This window comes from Doryrhamphus excisus, linkage group LG19 (assembly GCF_037039965.1).
Source record: "Doryrhamphus excisus strain RoL-2023G ecotype Guam linkage group LG19, RoL_Dexc_Guam_v1.1, whole genome shotgun sequence".
NCBI classification, from domain to species: Eukaryota; Metazoa; Chordata; class Actinopteri; order Syngnathiformes; family Syngnathidae; genus Doryrhamphus; species Doryrhamphus excisus.
Genome location: NC_136375.1, coordinates 10,643,693 through 10,668,723, shown reverse-complemented (window position 1 = coordinate 10,668,723; position 25,031 = coordinate 10,643,693). Strand labels below are relative to the sequence as shown.

General features: G+C 41.8%; 1 protein-coding gene across 5 annotated transcripts in view; it reads left to right on the top strand.

Annotated features, from left to right (window-relative positions):
• utrn (utrophin) overlaps positions 1 to 25,031 on the top strand; it is a 117,286-nt gene that overhangs the window by 65,899 nt on the left and 26,356 nt on the right. For all 5 annotated transcript variants that reach the window (XM_058055990.2, XM_078799148.1, XM_078799149.1 and 2 more), the window contains 9 exons: positions 5,217 to 5,389; positions 7,077 to 7,233; positions 14,513 to 14,642; positions 16,191 to 16,459; positions 17,130 to 17,276; positions 17,539 to 17,617; positions 18,932 to 18,992; positions 23,736 to 23,797; positions 24,822 to 24,896. In XM_058055990.2, coding sequence (XP_057911973.2) covers positions 5,217 to 5,389; positions 7,077 to 7,233; positions 14,513 to 14,642; positions 16,191 to 16,459; positions 17,130 to 17,276; positions 17,539 to 17,617; positions 18,932 to 18,992; positions 23,736 to 23,797; positions 24,822 to 24,896 — 1,153 coding nt within the window. The remainder of the gene's footprint in view (positions 1 to 5,216; positions 5,390 to 7,076; positions 7,234 to 14,512; positions 14,643 to 16,190; positions 16,460 to 17,129; positions 17,277 to 17,538; positions 17,618 to 18,931; positions 18,993 to 23,735; positions 23,798 to 24,821; positions 24,897 to 25,031) is intronic.

The following is a 25,031-nucleotide window of genomic DNA, read 5'->3' as shown; positions in this document are numbered from 1 at the left end:
CGGCACTTTCCCTTTCCAATGCCAACATGCATTGTCGCAAACACGTTTTAATGCATGTGTGGAAAGTTAATGCACAACCCTAAAGACTACAGCTGCTTCCAAAAGGAACATTCACTTATCGCGGTCAGATGTGGAACCAATAAATGGCAACAGATGAGGGAGTACTGCAGATTTTTTCTACGAACGCGCCATAGTTGCTGTGTAATTTTTTGCGGCTTTTCAACTACTTGCAGATTTTTGCCATTCGGAGGTGGTCAGTCGTTGGGAGGGGGGATCAACTGTAGTGGTGTCAGTCCTATTGCTCATTCATCATCATCATCTCTAGTCTCCGGAGTTGTCTGTGAATGTTACAATCAATGTCCCCATAGTCCTCAATAATCTGTTCCAGGGTCAAACTGTCACCATCATTCAATTAGGGTTGGGTATCCAGTCTCGAGCACCAATGGGAACCAGAACTAACGTTCCGATTCTCCTTGTTCCAATGTTTTTATTTTGATGCCTTTGCCCGACCGGTAGAAATACACCAAAGAAGAAGAAGCTGCTAAAAAGTTTTTTTTAAAAGATCAGTCGGCTCATTGCAATATTTGCAAAGAAGGGTGCACAATCAATATGATTCATGTTCACACATTCATGGTGTAGACATAAGAGTACCTCATCTTTGACGCGCTACTATGGACTTCCTGTCATTCTGTCAGAATCAGAGAAGCCAAACAATAAATGTCCCCTTTTTTTGTTGAACTGCACAGTAGCAGAGGTCATGTTGGGTGCAGTTTTAAGCCATAAAAACGTCCACCAAGGTGGCTTTTTTCACTTTTCTGACCTATACATATAACTAGAATGTTGTATTCTCGTAATAATGATAATGAGGTTTGCGCATTTGGAAGTGAGCCCTGAAAGAAGTTTGGGTGGCTTAAAACAGTCGGGTTTCAAAAGGCGTGGTTAAAACTGCCCCTTTGTGATGTCACAGACGGGCGGTGGTTCATAGTTAGGAAGCACTTTGGGAGTATGACCAATTACAGCGGAGTGGGCTATGGGTGGAATAAGTTAAAACGGACCGTTTTGGCAGGAGACCACGACTCAATACAAAGGGTCATAGTAAAGTAAAGTAAATTCATAGTATTAACTGTACAGTCAATGTCTTAAGTTGCGTTTTTAAACGTTAAACAAGCGTAAAAAAATAAGTTTGATTTTGAGCAACAGAGAAGTGTTATCGTCACTTTGATGAAAACATACGAGGAATCAGACATTTGTAAAGCCCAACTCACACTTCTTCCTTCTTTACCCCCTCAAAGTCTCTTGGTACATCTCGGAAGCATCACCCGACCCATGCAGCCCTCTCAGGAAGTGGGTGTGTGGTGTGTCGGGTTAGTTTAGGGGACAGAGAGGGTGGAGTGAGAGAGTGAGTGAGAGGAGGGGAAAGGGAGGATACTGATTAAAATAATAAACAGCTGTGAAAACCGGTGGGGCTCTGAGTGGCCCTCAGAGCCACCAAGGCGGCCAGCGGCACAAGGATTCAGCCGGGACTCCCTGCCGAGGAGACCATTTTCCACTAGGGAAGCAACTTCTTCTCTGTCGTCATCTCGAAGGAGATAATTGATAAAGAGGCTGGAGACTTCCCTGGTCCTGGATGGAGGTTCTGGGCCGTGAGGCGGCCCTCTATGAACACATGGCCTTCAGCTTCAGCACAAGAAGAAAGCATTCTTTGACTAAGTGCTCAAGTCGTGGCAGTGATTAGAGGGGGTGCGATGGAGCCAGAGCAGACACTGAGGTGACTCTGTGTCTACTTTTTGGAAATGAACCATGTGTCTCTTTGTTTGGAGTTGAAATAAGCTCCCTTTTATCGGAGGTCCTGGATGTTGGACCTTCAGGCCCAAAAAAAAGGCAAAGAAGCATCCGTTGGCATCCTTCAAGTCACAAAACCCTTATCTCCAATTCGCAGCCTTCCAATCCAAGATTTGTTGGATTTCCCTCAAAGCGTCCCATTCCCTGGCTGCGAGATCTGCGCTGTCAGCCTCCAGCTGCTACTCAACGCTCCAGGGCCACCGGTTGTCCAGGCTGCCGCAAGCATGACTACTGTCCTCCTCAGCAACTTGGCTGGGCGCTTCGACGAGGACGTAACTGGATCCGGTCACAAATGAGTGCGGTCAAGGGGTCTGTGAAGTGGGATCAAGACCTTGGATTTGTTTGGACTCTTCATTTGAACCTTTTTGACTGACATTGAAGGTTGAGAAGATGTCGGGAATGGCTTGATGTTTCCAGGTGAACAGAGCGGGATTGGATTATCCATGAGTGCGGTCAAAGTTTGGTGTGTGAAGTGGGATCAAGACTTTGGATTCTTCTTGAGTTGAACTTTTTGAAGCATATATGAGAATTGAGAGGATGTTAGAATTGGCTTGATGTTTCCAAGAGGCTTCAGGTCATCCATGAGTGCGGTGTGTGTGAAGAGGGATCTCCAGACCGACCTTTTGCTTTGAAGCTTTTTGACGCTGACCTTGAGATGAGAGTGAAGAGGATGTAGGGCTCGGAGGGGGTGGGTGGAGCCAAAGCACACGCTGCAATATGATTGGGTTGAATTTCAGCTTGCAGGAGCTACTCGGCAAGTTTGAACAGGTATTTATCCGCTCTTTTCAATCTTTCCAGCACAATTATAAACATCCACCATTCATTCCGCATCCTCCATTGTGGAGCTATACTGTATGTGCTATGTGCAGTCATTTATATGGAATGTATACAGAGTCTGGATTAGAATGAGACATGGGCCCTTGACAACAAACACAGTAAGAGAGCGTGTTTTGACACATTTTCACCTGTTTGTGTGAAGTTCCGGAGTAGAAGAAATACATAGTCATAACTCCTGGTTTATGTATTTGTATGTACGATGGTACGGTTGTTTGTACAACTGTTTCTCCTGTTTTTTTTAAATCCCAAACATGAATTCGCACCAATCCCACGTGAACAAAAAAATAATTATGGCCAAACAAGTTGCCTTTTGTTGCATACTATCCCTTACGTCTGTTTGGAGTGGGTGAGAGAGAGAGGAGTCAAAGTAGTCTTTTCAATTGGTAACCTAGTAAAAGGAGCTTTCATAAAGGAATATATGCTCTATGAATGCCCATCTGTCTTATATACGTGTACTTACTGTACTTGTGTTAGCTCCAGTAGCTGTGCTAAAGTTGAAGCAATAAAAGCTAGCACTTGGCTAATGACTTGAGTCACAGCCAGCTGGCTCAGTTAACAACGTGAATCTTTTCTTTTGAGTCGCAACGTGTTGTCATTGTGCCTGCGTGCCAAACACTTAGTGCATGACATGCACACACACGCACGCACAGTGTTGATCTACTTTTAACATCATGCTTTTGATATCTCCTAAGTGGTTTCAGTCGTCAGTAATCAAAGGAATTACTATAAAGAGTGTGCATTGGAGCTCTAAAAATATAACCTTTCTTGTTGTACTCTGGTGTAGTGCCTTGTATGATTGGGTAAAAGACTATTTTCACGCTTCTTAATGTTTTTATGATGTACACTGTGGCCGCTGTGCATTTAATTCCTTATTATCATGGTGAGTCCCGCAGGGATCCCTTCTGTGTCCCCTAATGTATACATTATGCACACATCTCACATGTCAGTCAATGACGCATTGAATAGTCTTTAGAGTCTCACCATTCCTTACTAAATTCTGCACATTAAACATTCATTAATTAATTTATTTTCTACCGCTTTTTCCTCACGATGGTCGCGGGGGTGCTGGAGCCTATCCCAGCTGTTTTTGGGCGAAAGGCGGGGTACACCCTGGACTGGTGGCCAGCCAATCACAGGGCACATATAGACAAACAACCATTCACACTCACATTCATACCTATGGACCATTTGGAGTCACCAATTAACCTAGCATGTTTTTGGAACGTGGGAGGAAACCGGAGTACCTGGAGAAAACCCACGCATGCACGGGGAGAACATACAAACTCCACACAGAGATGGCCAAGGGTGGAATTGAACCCTGGTCTCCTAGCTGTGAGGTCTGCCCGCTAACCACTCTCCACCGTTCACATTAAACATGATCTGTTTTTTCCAATCAAGGCAATCCAAAAGTTACATTTTTATTACATATGTTTTTCAAGAGGCTTGTTGTTTCATTAATTCAGGAATAAACAAATTAATATATTCTCTATTTGCTCAAAAAGGGATGCCATGCACCGAATTATGCAATAAACCATAGTTCGCGTCATCAGTTGTAGTTCGCGTCAGTTTTAGAAGAACCAAAACGTACTCTAACTGCATAGGTTTTTCCATTCAAAAAGCAATTTAAATCCAATTTGTTTGGCTCCGTGGTGGGTTATTTTGCAGCCGATATGATGAAGAAAAGCATGGATTGTGGTGTAACTTTGTTCGTTGGCAAAGAACTACAGAGGTGATGTCATAGACAAGCTAATCGCCTGCTAACAAGGTCGTGTTGTGTTAAAAAAAAATACATTAAGAACACAGTTGGACTCATGCAGCGTATTAATATCACAACAAGACATGTGCCATATTGTATGCTACCTAGAAAATGTACACAAACGGAGGCAAAAACAATTCACTAAATGCCTTGCTTGTCTTACTCTGAGGAAATACAGTATGTGCTAAAAAACAATTGCAGAAATGTAATTATAATAGGGTTTTGTGCTAATTATGCAACAAAAATGCACAGAATACACAAACAACATAAGCTGGTAAAACTGAGTTAATTAACAAAAAAGATTATACATAAACTATCCCAGACTGTGTAGCTCATCTTGTGGTACTAATTTTGTCCCATTTGCAAATCTGTGTCTATGCTGCAGGCAGTGCTACGCACGCAACACATCCATATGGTGCGGGAGTCTTTATTTAGCGTTCAAATGGCTCCAACGCAAAGGGAGTCCCACTCGAGAGCGTGTGAGAGGAAAGTGGAGCAATTTTACACATTCCAAAAATAAAACATTTGACAGGATCCTCTCCTTGCCTGTGATCCGCCGATACAGGCTAATACACAGATGCACAACACGCAAAAAAAAAAAAAAAAAAAAACCCTGGAGGTGTGATTGTGTAATGGATGTGGGGTAGATGCAGAGAACACTGACTCCAAAAGAGTGTACTCATGTCACCTTTTTTTTGGATAACATCTAAGGCGGCATCAGTATGGATGCCCGGGTTGACATCCCCTGTCGTTCACGTCTTTTCTCTCTGTCTCCGTGCAGGACATCCAGGCTGAGATCGACGCCCACAATGACATCTACAAGAGCGTGGACGGAAACAAGTCCAAGATGGTCAAAGCGCTGGGGAGCTCCGAGGAAGCGGTGTTCCTTCAGCACAGGCTGGATGACATGAACCAGCGTTGGAACGACCTTAAGGCCAAGTCGGCCAACATACGGTCAGTGAAAACAACAACACACTTGCCGCACTCGGAAAATAGAATTTAACAACAAAAGTTGAAAGTAAAAAAATATTAACAGTAAAAACAACAACAAGAAAACGTTGTACGTTTACAAAAATGCCGTTTTAGTAGCCTTAAGTAGAAATATTTTTTAAGAATTAATGTTAGGGAAATAACTTCATAATTACGAGAAGAAAATGTACAAGAAAAAAGTTTAAAAAAACACAGCTGTAAATGTATGAGTATAAAGTCAAAATATTAAGAGACAAAAGTCCTGTTCTAACGAGAAAAACTGTTTCAATTTTACAAGAATAATCTCATACTATTATGAGGGACAATGTCATTTTAGTCACATAGAGTTGAAATCACAATTTTTTTTATTGTAATATTACACACTTTATTTTAATAAATGTTGAAGTCATTCATTTTTTACAACGCGGCCCTCTGTGGTAAAACTTTGGAAACCGCTGAATTAAGAGTTATAGAACAATAGTCCCTTTAATTCCCACCGTGTAAGAGCTCCATCTTTCATATCTAAAAGTCATTGAGTCCAAGGCTACTCTGCTCTATTAACTTACCACTTTGCATGTTATTCATAATAAATGAGCCCGAGTAGATCGCACCATTCTCCGTGCTCACTCCATAAAAGCCAACATAGATATCCATTTTTTTTCTTTATAGACCGCGAGTCGCATGTCTGTGAAATACTTCAGATAACAGATAACTCACACTGTGTTTCAACATGACTGCTACAGGAGCTCTGGGATGAAATATATATATATATATGTATATATATATCTCCAAACGGCAGCAGAGTGGCGCATAAACTCCTGATGATACAGATAGACGCCAGTCATAAGGAAGAAAAAGAAATGTGACGAAGAGCTTTGAAGAACGGGAAGTTGGAATTAAAGTTGACAGAGCCAGATGGAGATGCTACAAGTTGAAAGTTGCGGTGGGAGGAAGACGGGAAGGAATGTGGCGAAGAGGAAACTAGTACCAAACTAGATAGGATTCTGCTTTGAAGCGTCCCTCTTCTGACACCATTTGTCACATGATTCTGTTAGGATTGGGTTTGTAGTATGGGTCTCTTATCCATACAGTTCTCCTAACTGGGCAAGTCATGGACGGCCCTAGGGCATCCCACTTCTGACACCATTTGTCACATGACTCTGAGGACTTGGTTTGTAGTGTGGGTCACCTATCCATAGAGTTTTCCTGACTGGGCAAGTCATGGACGGCCCCAGGGCATCCCACTTCTGACACCATTTGTCACATGACTCTGAGGACTTGGTTTGTAGTGTGGGTCACCTATCCATAGAGTTCTCCTGACTGGGCAAGTCATGGACGGCCCCAGGGCATCCCACTTTTGACACCATTTGTCACATGACTCTGAGGACTACTGGTCTGTAGGCTGGAGGGTCATTTACCGCAATGGTCATCCTAAGTCAGGACATCATAGGCACCTACATTGCTGAACATCCTACTTCTGACACCATTTGTTAGAGAACATTGAGTACCAGTACCCTAAACCTTCATGTACTAATTTGAAAAAAACATGCGTGTCTGACTGTAGTGACATAGAGTACTATCAACTTCTGACACCATTTGTCAGCATCCCAGTTCTGACACCAATTTGTCAGAACAGTTGCAAACTTTCTCAATGGACGCTTCACGTTGACAGAGCCCACCTAGAAGCGAGTGCCGAGCGCTGGTCTCGTCTGCTGGGCCTCCTGGAGGAGCTGTGGAGGTGGATCTGCATGAAGGATGAGGAGCTGACCAAGCAGATGCCCATTGGTGGAGACGTGCCAACCCTGCTGCAGCAGCAGAATCACTGCACGGTACGTCCAATAGCATAATTCGCAATCATTTCCTCTATTTTTCTGTCAAGTATTTCATAATGTTTATCACCTCAGCCAAGATCGTCATACTTTTATTCGGAGCTGTTTGTTGTCTTGCCAAAAAAGACCTAGAAAAATTTGTCCATCAGTTATTTCATGCATTAAAATGAAATTGTACTTTTCATAAATAAAAATGATAGCAGTTGTCAGGGACGCCCAAACCTTTGTAAGTCTACAGCTCACCCGTGACCCTAAGGAATATAAGCTGTATGGAAAATGAATGCCACAATATAGATGTCACTGATAATAAGCCCACAATACATTGTAGTGGTCTATGTTTCCAGTGACCATTCCATTTATTTCCCATGTGAAAAATGATATAGGACTCCAAACAAGGTCAAGCGGGAGCCAGACCAGTCTGTCCAAGGCGCACCTCCACGTGCATGTTACCGTTTCCATCAATAAAACAGACAGCAGTCTCGAGTCGGACTGCTGAAACCGCAAAAAACATCCTGCAACTATAAATCACTTTGCCGTAATCACCGGTGTTATTATTCATCATCAGTGCAGTCAGCAACACATCCTGTTAAGATGCATTGCACTTTGCATCAGTACCCTCCCTCCCTCAGCTCCAGCACCAAAAAAAAAAAAAACAACAACATTGTTTTGTGTGTCCTTGATTATTAATCGTCACTTTTATGGCAGACAATCAGCAACCAGCGTGCATAAACCTTGCTTTAGTGCATGTTAAATAATAACCGGTGCTACACTACACTACAATCTGTGCCGCTGCACCACTACATCCTCAGTTCGCCGTCATCCAACACCGTATCATTTATTTGTCTCTGTAATCAATACTGACCCGTTCACAACTTTGTCTTCATTGGTATTTGCCAGCCGTTGCGATTATTTATGACTACTGCTGGATATTGTTGACGTGTAATTGCGTTCAGATGGATGACTCGGCCTGTGGAGAGTGTTTACTCGCAATGCGATGCCCACTGCTGAGCTTACGTTTGACATTGTTATTGGATCTCCAATGTAAACACTTGTGTAGCCATGCATGGAATCAGGATCAGGAGCGCACACACATTTATATGTGGGATGAATGTGATGTTTATGTTGCAATTGTGGTGCTTTGTCATGGTAGTGAATGCTTTATATATTTAGTGCAAAAGCATTTTAAAAATGATATTTTATCATTATAATAACAATAGCAATCACATAGTGTAGAAAGGAGCATGGCCACATCTAAAAACCTATATATTTAACAACACCGCTAATCTGAAGTCATCAATTATGACTAGAGGGCTATTAAATCTTTAATACACGGGAAAAATTTAACTATAAAGGTGAATAATGGATGTAGTTTGGGCCTCCATCCAGCAGTAGTAGAACAATAAATGTGTCTGCTCTTGTACCTGCTTCACCTTGACATCATTAAAGAATCATCATTCAAAAGCAGAGCAGATTATTAAAAACAATAAGTGACCTTAAGTGAAGAAGAAATACAGCCTGGCTGTGCCAACGCCAGCGTAGTCACTATTAGTATAATATTCAAGGTTATTCAACCTTTTTTTTTATAGCCCTGTTATAACACAATATTTTTAACAGATCTGAGCTTAAAAGCATGCACACTTCCTTGACCCTACGATACCAGTGTGCCAATATGAACACTTAATAAATAGGTTTGGACTCCGTAACACACACAAAACGACAATGATCCAACACCGGAAGAAGCACACACATGCAGGAAGTGAATACCTCAGAAAGAGAACATAAATAATCTGTCACGCAGGAACCTACATAGAGCATGAAAGGCAGTGTCCGAAGTGCAGTCTGGGGTCCATTTGTGGCCGGCAGCACATTCTTAAAAATTACAATTGGAAAAAAATATACAGCAATAAGAAATAAAAAGAGGAAACGGTTGGAATCTAATAAGAAAAAGTTGTAATATTGTGAGGAAAAGGTTATTTTATTATCATTCATTTTGTACCATTTATCCTCACAAGAGTCGTGGGGGGTGCTGGAGCCTATCCCAGCTGTCTTCGAACGAGAGGTGGGGTACACCCTGGACTGGTGGCCAGCCAATCACAGGGCACATATAGACAAACAACCATTCACACGCACAATTTGGAGTCTCCAATTAACCTAGCATGTTTTTGGAATGTGGGAGGAAACCGGAGTACCCGGAGAAAACCCACGCATGCACGGGGAGAACATGCAAAGTCCACACAGAGATGGCCGAGGGTGGAATTGAACAAGGTTCTCCTAGCTGTGGGGCCTGCGTGCTAACCACTCCTTCGCCGTGCAGCCCATTTTAGTAGCATAAAGTTGAATTAGAATAAGAAAAGAGGAAGAACAAAGACGTTATTTCTTTAAAAGTCCCACTATTATGACCAACAAACAAAAAACAAAAAAGTTGTCATTTTTGGGAAATCAAGTTGCAGAAAAAGTCAAGGAGTTACGGGAATGAAGTCATCATTACAGGAAGACACTTTTACAAGGAGAAAGTTGAAATACTTGAATATTTTGAAAAAAAAAACAACAAAAATTGGGGGGGAAGGGACTGTAATTTCACGTGACTAAAGCCAAAATATTAAAAGGGAAAAAGCAGTTTTACGACAATATATTTGTAATATTCATTCATTCATTCATTCATTTTCTACCGCTTTTTCCTCACGAGGGTCACAGGGGTGCTGGAGCCTATCCCAGCTGTCTTGGGGCGAGAGGCGGGGATTTGTAATATTATGAGGAAAAAAAATTGCCATTTTAGTAGCATGGAGCTGAAATTGTTTCGAGAAACAATATGAAGTGTTGTTTTTTTTTTTATAACTAGCTCTGCGAAATACGGATAGGGATAAATATTATTTAATTATTTATTTGGAAAATGAAAAACAAACTGCAAAAAAAAAAGGAAGCAAGTTCATATGAATAAAAGGCTTCCGTATATTACAAAACTTTTTATTCTTGAAATAAACAATATATGACTTCTGAGCATACTTCACAATATTAATAACGTTCTCATCTCATTTGCATTATAACCTAATGTATGCACAGGCGTATTTCTTTCCATTTATACAGAGACGGTATTGTCTCACTTTGAGCTTCTTTTCATAGAGTTATCCTTAATAGAGTGAAGGTTCCTCTGACCCTTTAAGACAAGAGGGCTTGCTGCCTCGTACAGTTTCCTCTATTACTTCCTTGCAGCAACACACACACACAGTCGCTCCACTGTCAGACTGATGGGGGGGTGCAAAGTGAGTCTCTGAGGTCCTCCCTTTTTTTTTATTTTTCCTCCTGAGATAAAGGAGCTTAGCCCGGCGGTGTGCAGCAGATATTGTGCTATTAAAGAAGCGGAGGAATTAGAAAATATGAGAGCAGTGGTCCGAGAGAAGGGAATGATGGACAGGAGGTGGCAAATTAGAAAGCAAAACTTTCAGTGGATAACATTTCTCCTGTTGTTCCCTCCCAAATCAGCCATAACGCCAATTATTCATCATACATTCAATTAGCCACTAAAAGGCTGTCGTCGCTATCAGACCGATTAGAGGCGTCAATTTGCCTCATCAAATTAGCTCCGAGTGCTTGTGGCCATTTTCACGGCTCTTATCTCGCAGGAACAGTCAGCTTTTAGGTGGACACTGTCCACCGGTCATTTGGCAATCTTCCGTCCGCTGTGTTCACAACAAGGTATCAAAAACACTCGTAATTAAATTTCAAGTTGCCAGCAGTTTGGTAATTAGCTGCCAGGACCTTTGGCAACCGTGATTGCAACCTGATTAATATTAATAGGTGGAATTTGCATTCTTAAGATGCATAAACGTAAACAATACCCTAAACTAGGGGTGAGCAAACTGTGCCCGTGTGCCACATTAGGCCCGCCAACGTCTTAAAAGGAACCTATTATGTTCCCCATTGTATTGAGTTCTGGACTCCTATCGAGCAGCTACACACAATAACCCGCACATAAAGCTTTCTAGATCTTCCAGAATCTGCACCTATTCCAGTATTTTCTTTGATTTCCAAAACGGCCTGTAGCCACATTCTCTAAAATAACAAATTGTTACATACTTACATATACAAACATATTTACTCACGGTGCAACAAAACAACACATCCACAGCAAGTTCAAGCATTGCATACATCAACTACTGCTCCTACGTGGGTAATGAAAAACGACTAAACATAACTTGTAACATAAACAATCATTAGCAAGTGCCCACAGGGCATGCTGGAATTATAAAAGATTGGTCTCGAGAGCATGTGAACGTCTCTTCTTGTTCACGTACCCAACAAACTCCTCAACATGTTTTGCAATGGATAACAAAACTGCAACATGGCACCGGCAACATGATGGAGAGTAACACCAGCTGCCCAGCATGCCTTGCGGCAGATACTGTATATATGAATGTGTATTTGTAGGCCCACATGGAAGAAGCAATGCAAGCCATGTTACAGCTACAGTTTTGAGGTCAAACGTTTAAAAAGAAACACCACTTGGGCCGGATTAAGACATGCGGCGGGCGTGGTATGGCCTGCAGGCCACAGTTTTTCCATCCTTGAATTAGACCCAATAACATATAACAAAATGGCATGCAATCCAAATTTTTGTCAAGAATTTATGGTTTGGATCAGCCTATTTCTCTTATTAGCGAGAAGAACCACCTTCAGATAAAACAGTGCAAAATCTAAATTCTTGTAACTGTTCTTAAAATAATATATAACAGCTACTTGTCTATAATTATCACTAGTTTCCAATTAGCACAGCGTCTTCTTTGTTTCATGAAACTTTAGCAACAGCCTTCAAAATCAGGCCAAATTTGTAATTGAGCCACTTCGGGGACATTGAACTCTAATGATTCCCAGTGAGGTCATTTCCTTTGCAAAGTTGCCCTTGAATGAAGGTGATCCCGTTTGAGTCTGATTCTCACTCGGTGATAAGACTGTGGTGGACACAAACAAACACTTGTCTAGACCACGTAGCCTCAATCATACAGAGGGCACAACACACAATGTCAGCCAAGGTCATCATCACAAAAAGAGACAGACAAAAATCCTGCTTTCACCTACAGGCTCAGTCCCATTGTGGCGTGCCAGTGTGCGTTTTAAATTAAAGGGGTACTTTTATCTGAAACATTGCAGCCGTGTCTTATCACTCACCGGCCAGATAGGATTTGACAGAAGAATTAAACACTTTTTCAAAGTAAAGCTTGTGCAAATGCTTTATAAATGTATTTACCTTGTAGAGGAGTGTCTCATTTCGCTTCCTCTGTAGTCAACATGTTGGAAACAGAAGTAGGGAAAAGAAGATGGATGGGTGCTGCTGCAATGCCACCTCCGGGAGCCGGAGAAGCCCAGAGGGAGGCTGACATCATTGCAGTGCCCCGACAGGCACCAAAGAATGTTAAAATAAATCCATCCATCCATCCATTTTTTTATGCCGCTTATGCCCCTTAGGGTCGTGGGTATGCTGGAGCCTATCCCAGCATACCCTTGAATTAGTCTTGAATTCATATCTATGGACAATTTAGTGTAGCCAATTCACCTAACATGCATGTTTTTGGAATGCGGGAGAGAACTGGACTACCCAGAGAAAGCTCACGAGCATTCAAACTCCACACAGAGAATCGAACCAAGGTTTTCCCGATCTCCTGACTGTGTTGCCTACGTGCTAACCACTCGGTCACCCTGCGGCCCAAACTAGTACAATAGTTGTTTTCATGATTTTAAACTCATTGTTTTTCATTGCCACAGAAGCAATGCAAGCCACGTTACAGCTACAGTTTTGAGGTCAAACATTTAAAAAGAAACACCACCGGATTAAGACACGCGGCGGGCGTGATATGGCCCGCAGGCCACAGTTTTTTCATCCCTGAATTAGACCCAATAACATATAACAAAATGCCATGCAATCCAAACTCACGAGCATTCAAACTCCACATAGAGAATCGAACCAAGGTTTTCCCGATCTCCTGACTGTTGCTACGTGCTAACCACTTGGTCACCCTGCGGCCCAAACTAGTACAATAGTTGTTTTTATGATTTTAAACTCATTGTTTTTTGTGATGTATATTTCTTAGCTACCTTTTCAGTGTTAAGTTGCTGTGTGATGAGTTTAGCGTCTTTTGTAAGATGACTGCAATTTCCAATGGGTTGACAAGCTTGTTGTGAGTTTATTGTTAACTTGTCATAAATTAGCTGCAGGGTTCAAAATGTAAGAAAAAAGTAGCACCTTATACACCGGACATTACGGTTTATAATACATTTTAAAAAGAGCTCAAGCTCACCACAATGCTATGTATTGTGTGTATATCTGTGTGTATTGTTCCAAACTAAGCTCATCCCATTTATTTAAGTTGCCTCACAGCGTCGTAGATGACATGGCCTTCTCGTAAAGCAATCACACACCCCGATAGGCAACCCAGTCTCACAGGGTCACACGTATATTAAAACAAGAATAATTACACTCTTTTATAACCCCGCCTTCTCAATCTGTTTTTACGGCCGACTGTGAGGATTATACATTGTCTCGTCGTCCGAGGTTAAGAAAGTGTGATCCATTCATTGATATCATCAAGGCCATATGCTCTCAGTGAAAGAATGAGTTTGACGTTTGCTATTGTTGGCCTACTCCGTAATGATAATTCCTGCAGGGTTCTGCTGCACGGCCAGCATTTCACATTATTCTCCAGATCACTCGGCTAATTTAACAACATCCCCCTGAGGAGATACCCCATTTGACCCTTCTCGGTTCTGTCGTTGCCCTCGGTAACGCTGCCTCCACAGCACGGGAGTGTAGCTATGCGGTAGGCGCTTTAATGAGCCCTTGCCCGTGTTGTTCGTGATCACCATTAAAGCCGGAAAGTAAACATCTGCCGTGCCTCTTCGGCCCGTGATGTTAATCCCAAACACCTCTTTCATGATGTGATAAAATCTGGAGTCCCGCACAGAGCCCATCAGGTTCACTCGGAGTTCATCTGCACCGGCCAGATTGGAAGACAAGAGTCGCAGACGGGCACAGACCTGCAGAGGAAAAGCATTAATTAGCTCATTAATCAGCTCCCGTCGCTGTCGTCTTTTCTTGCAGCGAAAAGTTTAAAGCGCACTTGAGTTTCAACTTCTTCTATCACTTATTCGGCTTTTAGTGTTTACTTGTATGACTTTTATGGCCTCCGTTAAACACCTCCCTTCATTACGCTAATAAAAACACTCATTGCTTTATGCTAAAGTTTTAATACAAACCGTTAATTTGCTGACTATATCTTCCCCCGTGCAGACATTGCAGACGGAGCTGAAAGAACGGGAGCAGCTGGTGATGGGAACATTGGAACAAGCTCGGATGTTTCTGGCCGAGCAGCCCATCGAAGGTCCTGGAGAACCACGCAAGAACCTGCAGCCAAAGACAGGTTGGTTCGCAAAATGGGTGACCATCCCAGTCACTGGCCAGCTTTTTAGTCACTGTTCGGGCGGTCTAGATGTCACATAGCACAGGGATTAGTTGTCGTTATCATCCGATATACTGTACCTAGTCATTGGGCGGTCGATGTGTCAGTCAACTAAGGCCCTTCTTCCTTCATGATCTGATTTTACTGTCATTGGTCGACCGTAAAGTCCGACAAGCATTAGGTGCATCAGTTATTGGGCGGTCTACATAGCACTAATCGTCATGTGTCGCTTTTCATTCTGGTGTCACTCTGTATCATTATCATCACAACCTTATTTGCTATATTGTAACTAGTCATTGGTCGGTCTACATGTCAATCACAAATAAGGCCTGTATTTGTTGAAGGCTTCCCTTCCTCGATGATCTGTTTTTACTGTCATTGGCCGACCTTAAAGTCACTGATCAGACAAGCATTGGGTGGTCAGTTATTGGGCGGTCTGCGTAGCACTAATAGTCGTGTGTCACTTTTCATTGGTTCCGGTGTCACTCTGTGCATGTCATTATCATCACAACATTATTTGCTATACTGTAACTAGTCATTGGTCGGTCTACATGTCAATCATACATGAGGCCTGTATTTGTTGAATGCTTCCCTTCCTTGATGATCTGATTTTACTGTCATTGGCCGACCTTAAAGTCACTGATCAGGCAGTCACTGGGCAGTCAGGCATTGTGTACTTTTTGTGCAATCATATAATCACATCAGCCTCGGATTGCATTTCAATTTTTCATCACTGATGGTCAGTCATTGGGCAGTCTACATGTCAGTCATGTGACTCATTCCTGTGGTTTGCATTTGTTTTATTTCTCTCAATGTACCATCATTGGCCGACCTTTAGACACTGTTCAAGCAATCATTGGGCAGTCGAATCATTAAGAGCTTGCAGGTTTTGGGAAAAATGACAAAAATTAACACGATGAATAATTGTAAAACGGTTTCAAACGTTCAAATGTTCAAAATTTCAAGGTCAAATAGGCCGCATCTTAGAATCTTTAGAATGCTTAAATTTAAGTTGATGGTAATATTAGTTTTTGCCCAAATCTGGAGCTCCCCAAAATTAAAATCATGGACGACTCACTCAGCTATGATCGGGGCTTTTGTCAAGTCAGCATATTTGCCTTCAAACGTTTTCTTTGCTTGCGTGAATAATTAAAGCTAGCCAAGAGGGTGTGATGGGTGGGGGGGTATGTTGAGACATCAGAGGGTCTGCAGACAGTGCTGACAGGGCTATCAAAGTCTGGTCTGGTAATAAAAACAGATAAAAAAGGCAAGCTGAGATCAGAGTGTAGGCATGTTGTTTAATCAAAGGAGATGGGATGTCTCAGGTTGACACTGTGGTGTCTTTACCCTTCATCGGACTTTGTCTGGGACACAAATTGACTTCTTGTTGTTGTGTGCAGGACAAAGGATAAATTAGAAGTCAATCATGTTCTTACGATTGTAGATAACCCCAATTGTTCATGATGCGGTATGTGAACCATCAGGGTTTATCTTTTCTGTCTCCTCCAGACCCCAGCCCGGAGGAGAAGGCCCGTGGGCTGGCTCGGGCCATCCGCAAGCAGACAGACGACGTGAGGGAACGTTGGGAGCGTCTGAGAGGCCACGCTGGAGGCTGGCAGAATCAAGTCGAACAAGCCCTGGAGCGACTACAGGAGCTTCAAAGCTCCATGGACCAGCTGGATCTGCGGCTGACCCAGGCCGAGGAGGCCAAATCTAGCTGGCAGCCCGTAGGCGACCTGCTCATCGACTCCTTGCAGGACCACATCGACAAGACGGTGGTGAGTAGGTAGACTAGACGAATCCGGAATATGACATCATGGATACGTTTTCCAAAATTTTTTTTTTTTTTTTAACATTATCATTGCTATAATGTTTTTTCTCACAGTATTTTTGGATGTGATATTATTATTTTAATAACAATTCTACTTCATCCTGGTAAAATTCCTGTTATGTTCTTTTTAGATTTTTTTTTTTTTTTTTAGTTTTCTTGTTAAAGTGTATTTTTAAAATAAAAATAACTCACACTTTGGACACCCTTTTTCCCCCACTTAACTTTCAAAAAAATGCTATTTTTCAATCTTCACTTTGTTGCTCAAAATATTTTTAGTTGTAATGTTAGTTTGTTGCATTAATAGTATGACCTTATTCTAATATTTCTACTTTATTCTACTAAAATGTGTGTTTTAGTAGAATAGTATGTAGAATAAATGTCATTTTTTTATTTACTGTATTTAAAAAGTGGAAAGGAACGATAAAAAATTCAGCAAAATGGCCCCCGGGTCACATGTTGGACACCCCTGTAACTTAAAAAAAAATTGCAATAGTTTTTTTTTTTTGTTTGGTGAACATTTTTGTTCTCATATCATTGTAACGTTATGGAATAATACTAATAATCCTAATAATACTGCATGTCTCCCTCTCTGATGATGTCACCAACATTGTATTCAGGCCTTCAGAGAGGAGATTGCCCCGTTACGTCAGGATGTGCGGCTAGTAAATGAGCTTTCTGCAGACCTGACTCCACTGGACATCCAGCTGTCCTCCACTGCCTCCAGGCAATTGGACCAGCTCAACATGAGGTGGAAACTACTCCAGGTACTGTGTAGCCCTGCCAAATGGAGCGTGGGTTGCTTTTCATTTCAACTTTTTTTTTTCAACTTGGACTTTTCTATAACATAAAAAAATGGTCATTACTGTGCATTGACTCATACGGTAGGTAACACCACACCAGGACATACTGTTCCTCGGCTACATCCTGGAAAATAGAAAGTCCAATAGTTTGATTGAACATGTTGCCTTTAAAAGTAAAGTTCTTGTCGATGGAAGATACACATTTATAAGGAAACTGTGGTTGCAGGTGGCAGTGGAAGACAGACTGAAGCTCTTACAGGAAGCCCACCGAGACTTTGGCCCGTCCTCTCAGCATTTCTTATCAAGTGAGTAACAAGCAATCGCTTCAGAATTAAATTGGAATGTGGTTGGAATCTATCCAAGGAGTAGCATACTGTATATCACCATAAAAAAAAAACATTAAAATCTCCAAACAATGATACATATACACTCGTTCCTCAGTCGCCCCGACCGCGATTAGGGAATTTCTATGCAGTATAATTCAATATTAGTAAATGGAACCTTTTTTGTAGTTTTCTAAAAATGGTTTTTAACACTTCCAGAGCCCTCTGGACATGAAATAACACCCCTATAGTCACTTTTACACTTATATTATTTATTGTTTACAACATATTGTGCAACTCTTATTGCTCGAGACAACTTAAGAAACCAAAATCTTACCACTTCCACACGGAATGGGAGTGGAGTTTTTTTCCCCCACTCCAGCATGACATCATACAGTGTTAAGGTAAGGTCATGTTTCAATATTTTGTGTGATTACTGCCCCCTAGTGACCAGAATACTGCATATCACTTGTATTTCAATATGCAGTGATTAATAATGGAATAATAGAGTGTAGTCTACCGTGAAACTGCCATCATTAATGAATTTATTCAATTCGGAAAAAGCATGATATTTAGAGGGAGCGATAATAGCAGCACAGTATTGCGAGGGACCACTGTGCACTCTTGGAGATAGACACTTTTTATGCAACAGCTATAATTTATGTTCCGAAATGTTCTTTTTTTATTGTATTACTTCATTATTAAATTATGACATTGAATGGAATAAACTTTTCTTAAAAGACATTAATGGCTGACTTTTGAGATTTATGTAAGAGTTTTCCCACAGAGTGACCTCAAAACATAAAATTTTTTTTAGAAAATCATTTCGTTAATGCGACCATGGCCTTGTTTTTTTCAGCGTGTCTTTAGCACCACTGCACTATCACTACCATCTCACATTGGCTCTCATTACACCGGTAGCGTAATATTCCCTCAGGGATCAATAAAGTAGTGCTCTTATCACGTCCTATCTCTTTCCATCCCTCTACGCTATGTGTGCATGGAAGGCTTTTGACAGAGGAAGGGAAGCGGGAATACTTCTCAAGGAAAATGGACAAATTTCTACGCACATTTTGTTGCCATCGCTCATAACCGCCACCGATATTTCACACTCTTTCATTTCCTCCTCCTGCCTGGAAAAGTTATTTTTCTCTTCCTGGTTCCTTCCATGCATCCTTTCAAGCTATTTCAGGCCAAGCTTTATTAATATTATTATGCTGCATGGTAACACCAATATTAGGACGGTGTTGGATGCCTTTTTTATCTCTCAATCTTTGTCTTTTTTATCGTCCTTAGCTTCTGTGCAGCTTCCCTGGCAACGGGCGGTTTCTCAAAACAAAGTCCCGTACTACATCAAGTAAGTGTCCACACGGTAAAGCCTGTTCTTAATGTATTGCTTTGCAAAAACACAGAAAATTATCACTGGTATTCTTTCTCATGTGCACTCATTACAGTGACGACCTGTGGCGACCTGTCATATTTTGCAAGCGTTGTTAATTAGCTCCCAAACACAAGCGTCTTTTTTTTTTTTCTGCTGATTTTGCGACGTGTGCATCTTAAAAAAAAATGCAACCCAGTGAATAGATAACACCTGGTTGACAGTCACAGCAGCTCCCCCTCAGTTATTTTTACCCGCTGAAGCAATTTTATTTAGCTTCTTTGTTGAGGAAATGTCAAGAGATGAAGCTCATTATCAAAAAAGCCATTGAACCGCAAACCGTACAGTACATGCAAAACTGCCAAGTATCTTATTATCTACCTGTGTTTAGGATTTTAGGAAGACAAAAATAGGTGCTTTTAAGACGCGGCTCCCGGAAGTTGTGACGCTCGCGATGGAAATGTCACTGGCTCAATTAAAAATACATAGTGGCCATTTTTAAAGCCTTTTCCAGCTTCATGGAGCGATTCACTTTTAAATTTCAGTTGAATCAAAGACACCATTTCACCTTTGAAAACTGTGGAATATCACATCAGCCAATGTTTTGCTTTTTCTTGGGCTTACACTTAACACTTAAAGGATAGAAGTTGGAAGGTGCTGTTATTTGTTAAGTCAAGGTAGGCTGTTTATGTTTAGTTTTGGATATTCACTCTGGTTAACTTCTTTTTACACTTTAAAAAATGTTCAAAACAATGCCCGACCTTTAATGAACCTGCTGTTTTTATTCATGATTTTTGCTACTATTGTTTATTTTAAATAGTTTTTACTTTGGTATATTTACATAGGTTAACTTATTTTTACACTTGAAAAATGTGAAATACTGATGTCTTTTTGCGATTTATAATTTTATAATATTTAGTTTTTAGTTTGTTATTTTTTAAATTTATTTTTAATGAGTTTTTGGGAGTTTTTTTATATCTGAATTTGTTTTTTTTAATTATACAATAAAAATAACAATAATAATAATAATGATATTAATGGAAAATAAAGCAACACACCAAATTAAAAAATATATTTTCCCAAACACAAAATTCTTAAAAAGTCATAAAGCTTGAATAGCTGTTCATGTTTTAATAGAAACAGTAGTTAAAGGGGACCTGTTATGCTTTTTCCACTTTTCTGACCGATAAGTGTTGTTAGAATGTTGTATTCTCGTGTTAAACGATGCCAACGTTTCAGATAATGAGGTTTGTACATTTGGAAGTGAGCCCTGAAAGAATTTTGGAATGCCTCAAAACGCTCGGTTTCAGAGGGCAGTCTAACACTGATGATTTGTGATGTCACAGATTGTCGGGCTTCCTTATATGGGCGTGCACTTCTCTACCTTCCACTTACGTAGCACACCTAGATTGATCAGAAGGTGAAAATGAAGAGAGTGTGCTACCAAACTTTTATTTGGACCTGCAGCTCGGTGCTGGGGGGGGGGGTTGTATATGGGTGAAGAAGTCGTAGGGGGCTCTGTGTTCCGAGATAAAAGCCACAGACTCAACAACCAACCGTCTGATCACAGATTTGGCCGACCATTGAACCTGCATTCGCCTACTCTTATAAACAAAACACATCACACATACAAATAATAAAGACTCGACTGGAACCAACATTAAACCTACTAAAATACACACACAGCATATGTTCCTGTGCTGGTTCTGCCATCCCTCCTCTCACGCTAACTTGGTACATAATCAGCAATAAGCCCCCAATGCTTCCATGACATCTTCTGAGACATCACTTATGGACAGAAATCAACCAAAGCCGTCTCCCATCTGCTTTTTTTCTTGGCGCTGACAAAGGGCCACTGATTAAAAAGGCGCCATGTCCACCTCCTGCAGCGAGGGAGATCCAAGCACCATATTGGAAGGGGGAAATGAAAGTCCCTCCATACAAACTCATTCACAGCACTGAGCTGGCAACCGCACATGCCGTCCCGTTTGAAAGGCTTTTGGTCGCAGGGGCGGACAGAGGAAGGAGATCACACTTCATGGGCATCCAGGGAGGAAATGTAACCTGTATGCCTGCAAAGACTGCTTTTATTTGGTCAGAGACGTAAAATGCATATCTTCCATATTTGGGATAGCCTTCCAGAAATGTCCCAAACAAAATGGGTGCATTGGGATTCAGTGTAGACGTCAGCAATCAGTAAAAGTGCTTTGCCCTTTACCCGCAAATGCTTGTGCCTAACAGAAAATGTCAACAGCAATTATTTACATTTTGTTCTCCAGCCTTTGCTGCCTACTTATGAAAAACACATTTATTCCATTTGGCATATTCCACACAGTAGAAAGAAGGGATGCAGGCATTGTAGTCAGCAAGCCCCCCAGGGCCCAGGACCTCATTTGATTTGTTGATGTCTGCTCGGAAATGGCATTTAATGATGGCCCAGGTGACAAAATGTCACAAGTCCAAGTGTCTCTGTCCCCACATGGCCTCACTGTGGAGGGCTGACAGGGGAGAGGGTCCACTTGGCTTTCACTTTGGTGAAGATGAGATGAGTTCTTTCATTTCTGCGGGGGTAGAGGTGGCCAAACTGCTGGAAAATGGAAACTTATGCATCACCTTTTGTTTATTAAAGGTCCCACTTTATAGTCATGGCAACTGGATGGATCAGGTTGACTCAGAAGACATTTCGCCTCTCATCCTAGCAGGCTTCATCAGTTCATGCTTAAGGACTAGACTACACACCAGTCAGACTAGATAGGACAGCTCAAGTTTTTTTCATCCTCAAAGAATACTGTGATGGTACAAAAACCAGTCAAACTAGATAGAACAGCTCTGGTCTATAATGCTCAAATAATAGGTGGGACACACCCCAGAGCCACTAGATAGGACGGCTCTAGTCTAGTTCATGCTCAAAGAATAGGTGGGACACACACCAGTCGTACTAGATAGGACTGCTCTAGTCTAGTTCATGCTCAAAGACTAGGTGGGACACACACCAGTCATACTAGATAGGACAGCTCTGGTCGAGATTCTGCTCATACAATAGGTGGGACACCAGTCATACTAGATAGGACAGCTCTGGTCTAGATTGTGCTCATACAATAGGTGGGACACCAGTCTGACGTGATAGGACAGCGCTAGTCTAATTCATGCTCAAAGAATAGGTGGGACACACACCAGTCAGACTAGATAGGACAGCTCTGGTTTAGTTCATGCTCAAGCAATAGGTGGGACACCAGCCCAACTAGATAGGACAGCTCTAGGCTAGTTCATGCTCAGAGAATAGGTGGGACAGACACCAGTCGAACTAGATAGGACAGCTCTGGTTTAGTTCATGCTCAAGCAATAGGTGGGACACCAGCCCGACTAGATAGGACAGCTGTACTCTACTTCATGCTCAAACAATAGGTGGGACACACACCAGTCGGACTAGATAGGACAGCTCTGGTCTAGTTCATACTCAAAGAATAGGTGGGACACACCCCGTACCCACCAGATAGGACAGCTCTAAGCTAGTTCATGCTCAGAGAATAGGTGGGACAGACACCAGTCGAACTAGATAGGACACATCTGGTTTAGTTCATGCTCAAACAATAGGTGGGACACACACCAGCCGGACTAGATAGGACAGCTCTCACCTAGTTCATACTCAAAGAATAGGTAGGACACCAGCCCAACTAGACAGGACAGCTCTACTCTAGTTCATGCTCAAAGACTAGGTGGGACACACACCAGTCGGACTAGATAGGACAGCTCTAATGGAGTGTGTCCCACCTACCTAGTGTTTGAATTTGAGCTGATGAAGTCTGCGTGGATGAGAGGCGAAACGTCTTCAAGTCGACGCCTCTGATGTAACATCTGGACGATGCCCCAGCGGGATACATTATGGTTGTCTATGCATCCATGCGTTTCTAGGCCAAGGTATGCATGTCCAGTATTCATTAGTTGCTGAATTGATATTTTCCATGAGGTCGGCCATGATTGTTCTTCTTCTGTGTAACATTCCTACAAAAACTCTACATTTGCAGCCCTTTTTCTGAAGTTTAATTACAACCGTACCATCTTCGCTGCAGCAAATCTGCTTTTTTTTCCTGCACAAAAACCATTCTTGTCCTGGACAATGTCGGAGTGTACGGGGCGGGAGAAGAGTTTCCCCTCAGCCCGTTCTCATTATGACATTCATGAGCTGCAGATTTACGCACAAGCGCTCCAATCTCAGTGTTGATGGAAATCCTGCCCGTCCGTTGTGTACGGCGCCCCCGTCGTTATGAGCGGCGATAGAAGCAGCTTGAACACTGCAGTCTGCTTTATTTATTACGCTGTATTTTATTTGTATTAGGGTTATAAACAAGCAGGAAGTGGAGCGATGCAGTGTGTCTCTGTTAGCTTATTTGTGGGGGCAAAACCTTCCCTTTTGTTGGTTTGGATGAGATGTTTAAGTTTATGTATTTTCTATGTGTTTATTTTGGGTGAATAGAAAAAAATAACATACATTTGGTCGAAAACGACATAGGCATATCCCAATGACAGCCTTGTAAGCCAGCTGAAATTAACTCGTTTTGGCATATCTACATATGTTGCTTTACAAAATATCAGCAGCCCTTTCATTTTTCACTGTGTGTCCATGGCTGGAAAAACTTCTACTTATGTTTAACGTACTTTTTTTTTTTTTTTTTTAACAATGTGTTACTGAATTCTAATTCTTCTCCTGTTTTGTTTTTTTAGCCACCAGACACAAACAACATGCTGGGACCATCCCAAGATGACTGAGCTCTACCAGTCGCTAGGTGTGTAAATAAGAGTGAAAATGTGAGGTGTGAGTACATTTTGATGCTACACTGTCTAAAAGCATTTTATAAAAATGGTGGCTCAGCCATGTTGTGTTAGCATTAGTGTCACAGAGTAGCTTTTGTAGATATAGCTAATCCGTTGGCACACACCACATTTCTTTTTCCTCCTTTGATGAAAATTCCAAATCCTCACTAGGGTTGCAGGTATGCTGGAGCCTACCCCAGCTGACATTGGACTGGTCGTCAGCTAATCGCTGGGCACATATGGATCATAATGTCCGGAATAATTCCATGATCTGGATCAGTCTTTGATATTTTGTAGAACCTGTTGCAAACTTCATTCATTCATTTATTCATTTTCTACCGCTTTTCCTCACGAGGGTCGCGGGGGGTGCTGGAGCCTATCCCAGCTGTCTTCGGGCGAGAGGCGGGGTACACCCTGGACTAGTGGCCAGCCAATCACAGGGCACATATATGCAAACAACCATTCACACTCACATTCATACCTATGGACAATTTGGAGTCACCAATTAACCTAGCATGTTTTTGGAATGTGGGAGGAAACCGGAGTACCCGGAGAAAACCCACGCATGCACGGGGAGAACATGCAAACTCCACACAGAGATGGCCGAGGGTGGAATTGAACCCTGGTCTCTTAGCTGTGAGGTCTGCGCGCTAACCACTCAACCGCCGTGCCGCCCCTGTTGCTAACTTGCCCTGTATTTTTTTTTTTCAAGTATTCTGACCAATTTTTGTGAAGTTTTGACAAATCCTGAAAATGGTCCTTTCTCCCAATGTTAAAGAATCCTTTAAACAATTCCTGAATCCAGACGGTGATCCGGATCACCTCCAAATTTGACTTAGCTCTTCCTGACAATTCCTGAAAATTTCAATTGAGAACTTTTCAAGTTATTTTGAACACACAAAAAAAAAAACGAAACAAGCTTCGCAGTGTAAAGGGGAATTTAGCAGCTCTTTGTTTACCTTTTTTTTTTCTTTCTCCTCCCTTCCTCATATATAGCGGACTTGAACAATGTGCGTTTCTCAGCGTACCGCACCGCCATGAAGATCCGCCGCCTGCAGAAAGCACTGTGCTGTAAGTCAACATTGTCGTATATGTGAATTATTACTAGTGATCATGTCGCAGGCATCCATTCAGTGTTTGTGTATTCACTCCAGCGTGTGTTTATCACATTTTCGGGGCTGTTTATACCTACGTATCTGATGTGTG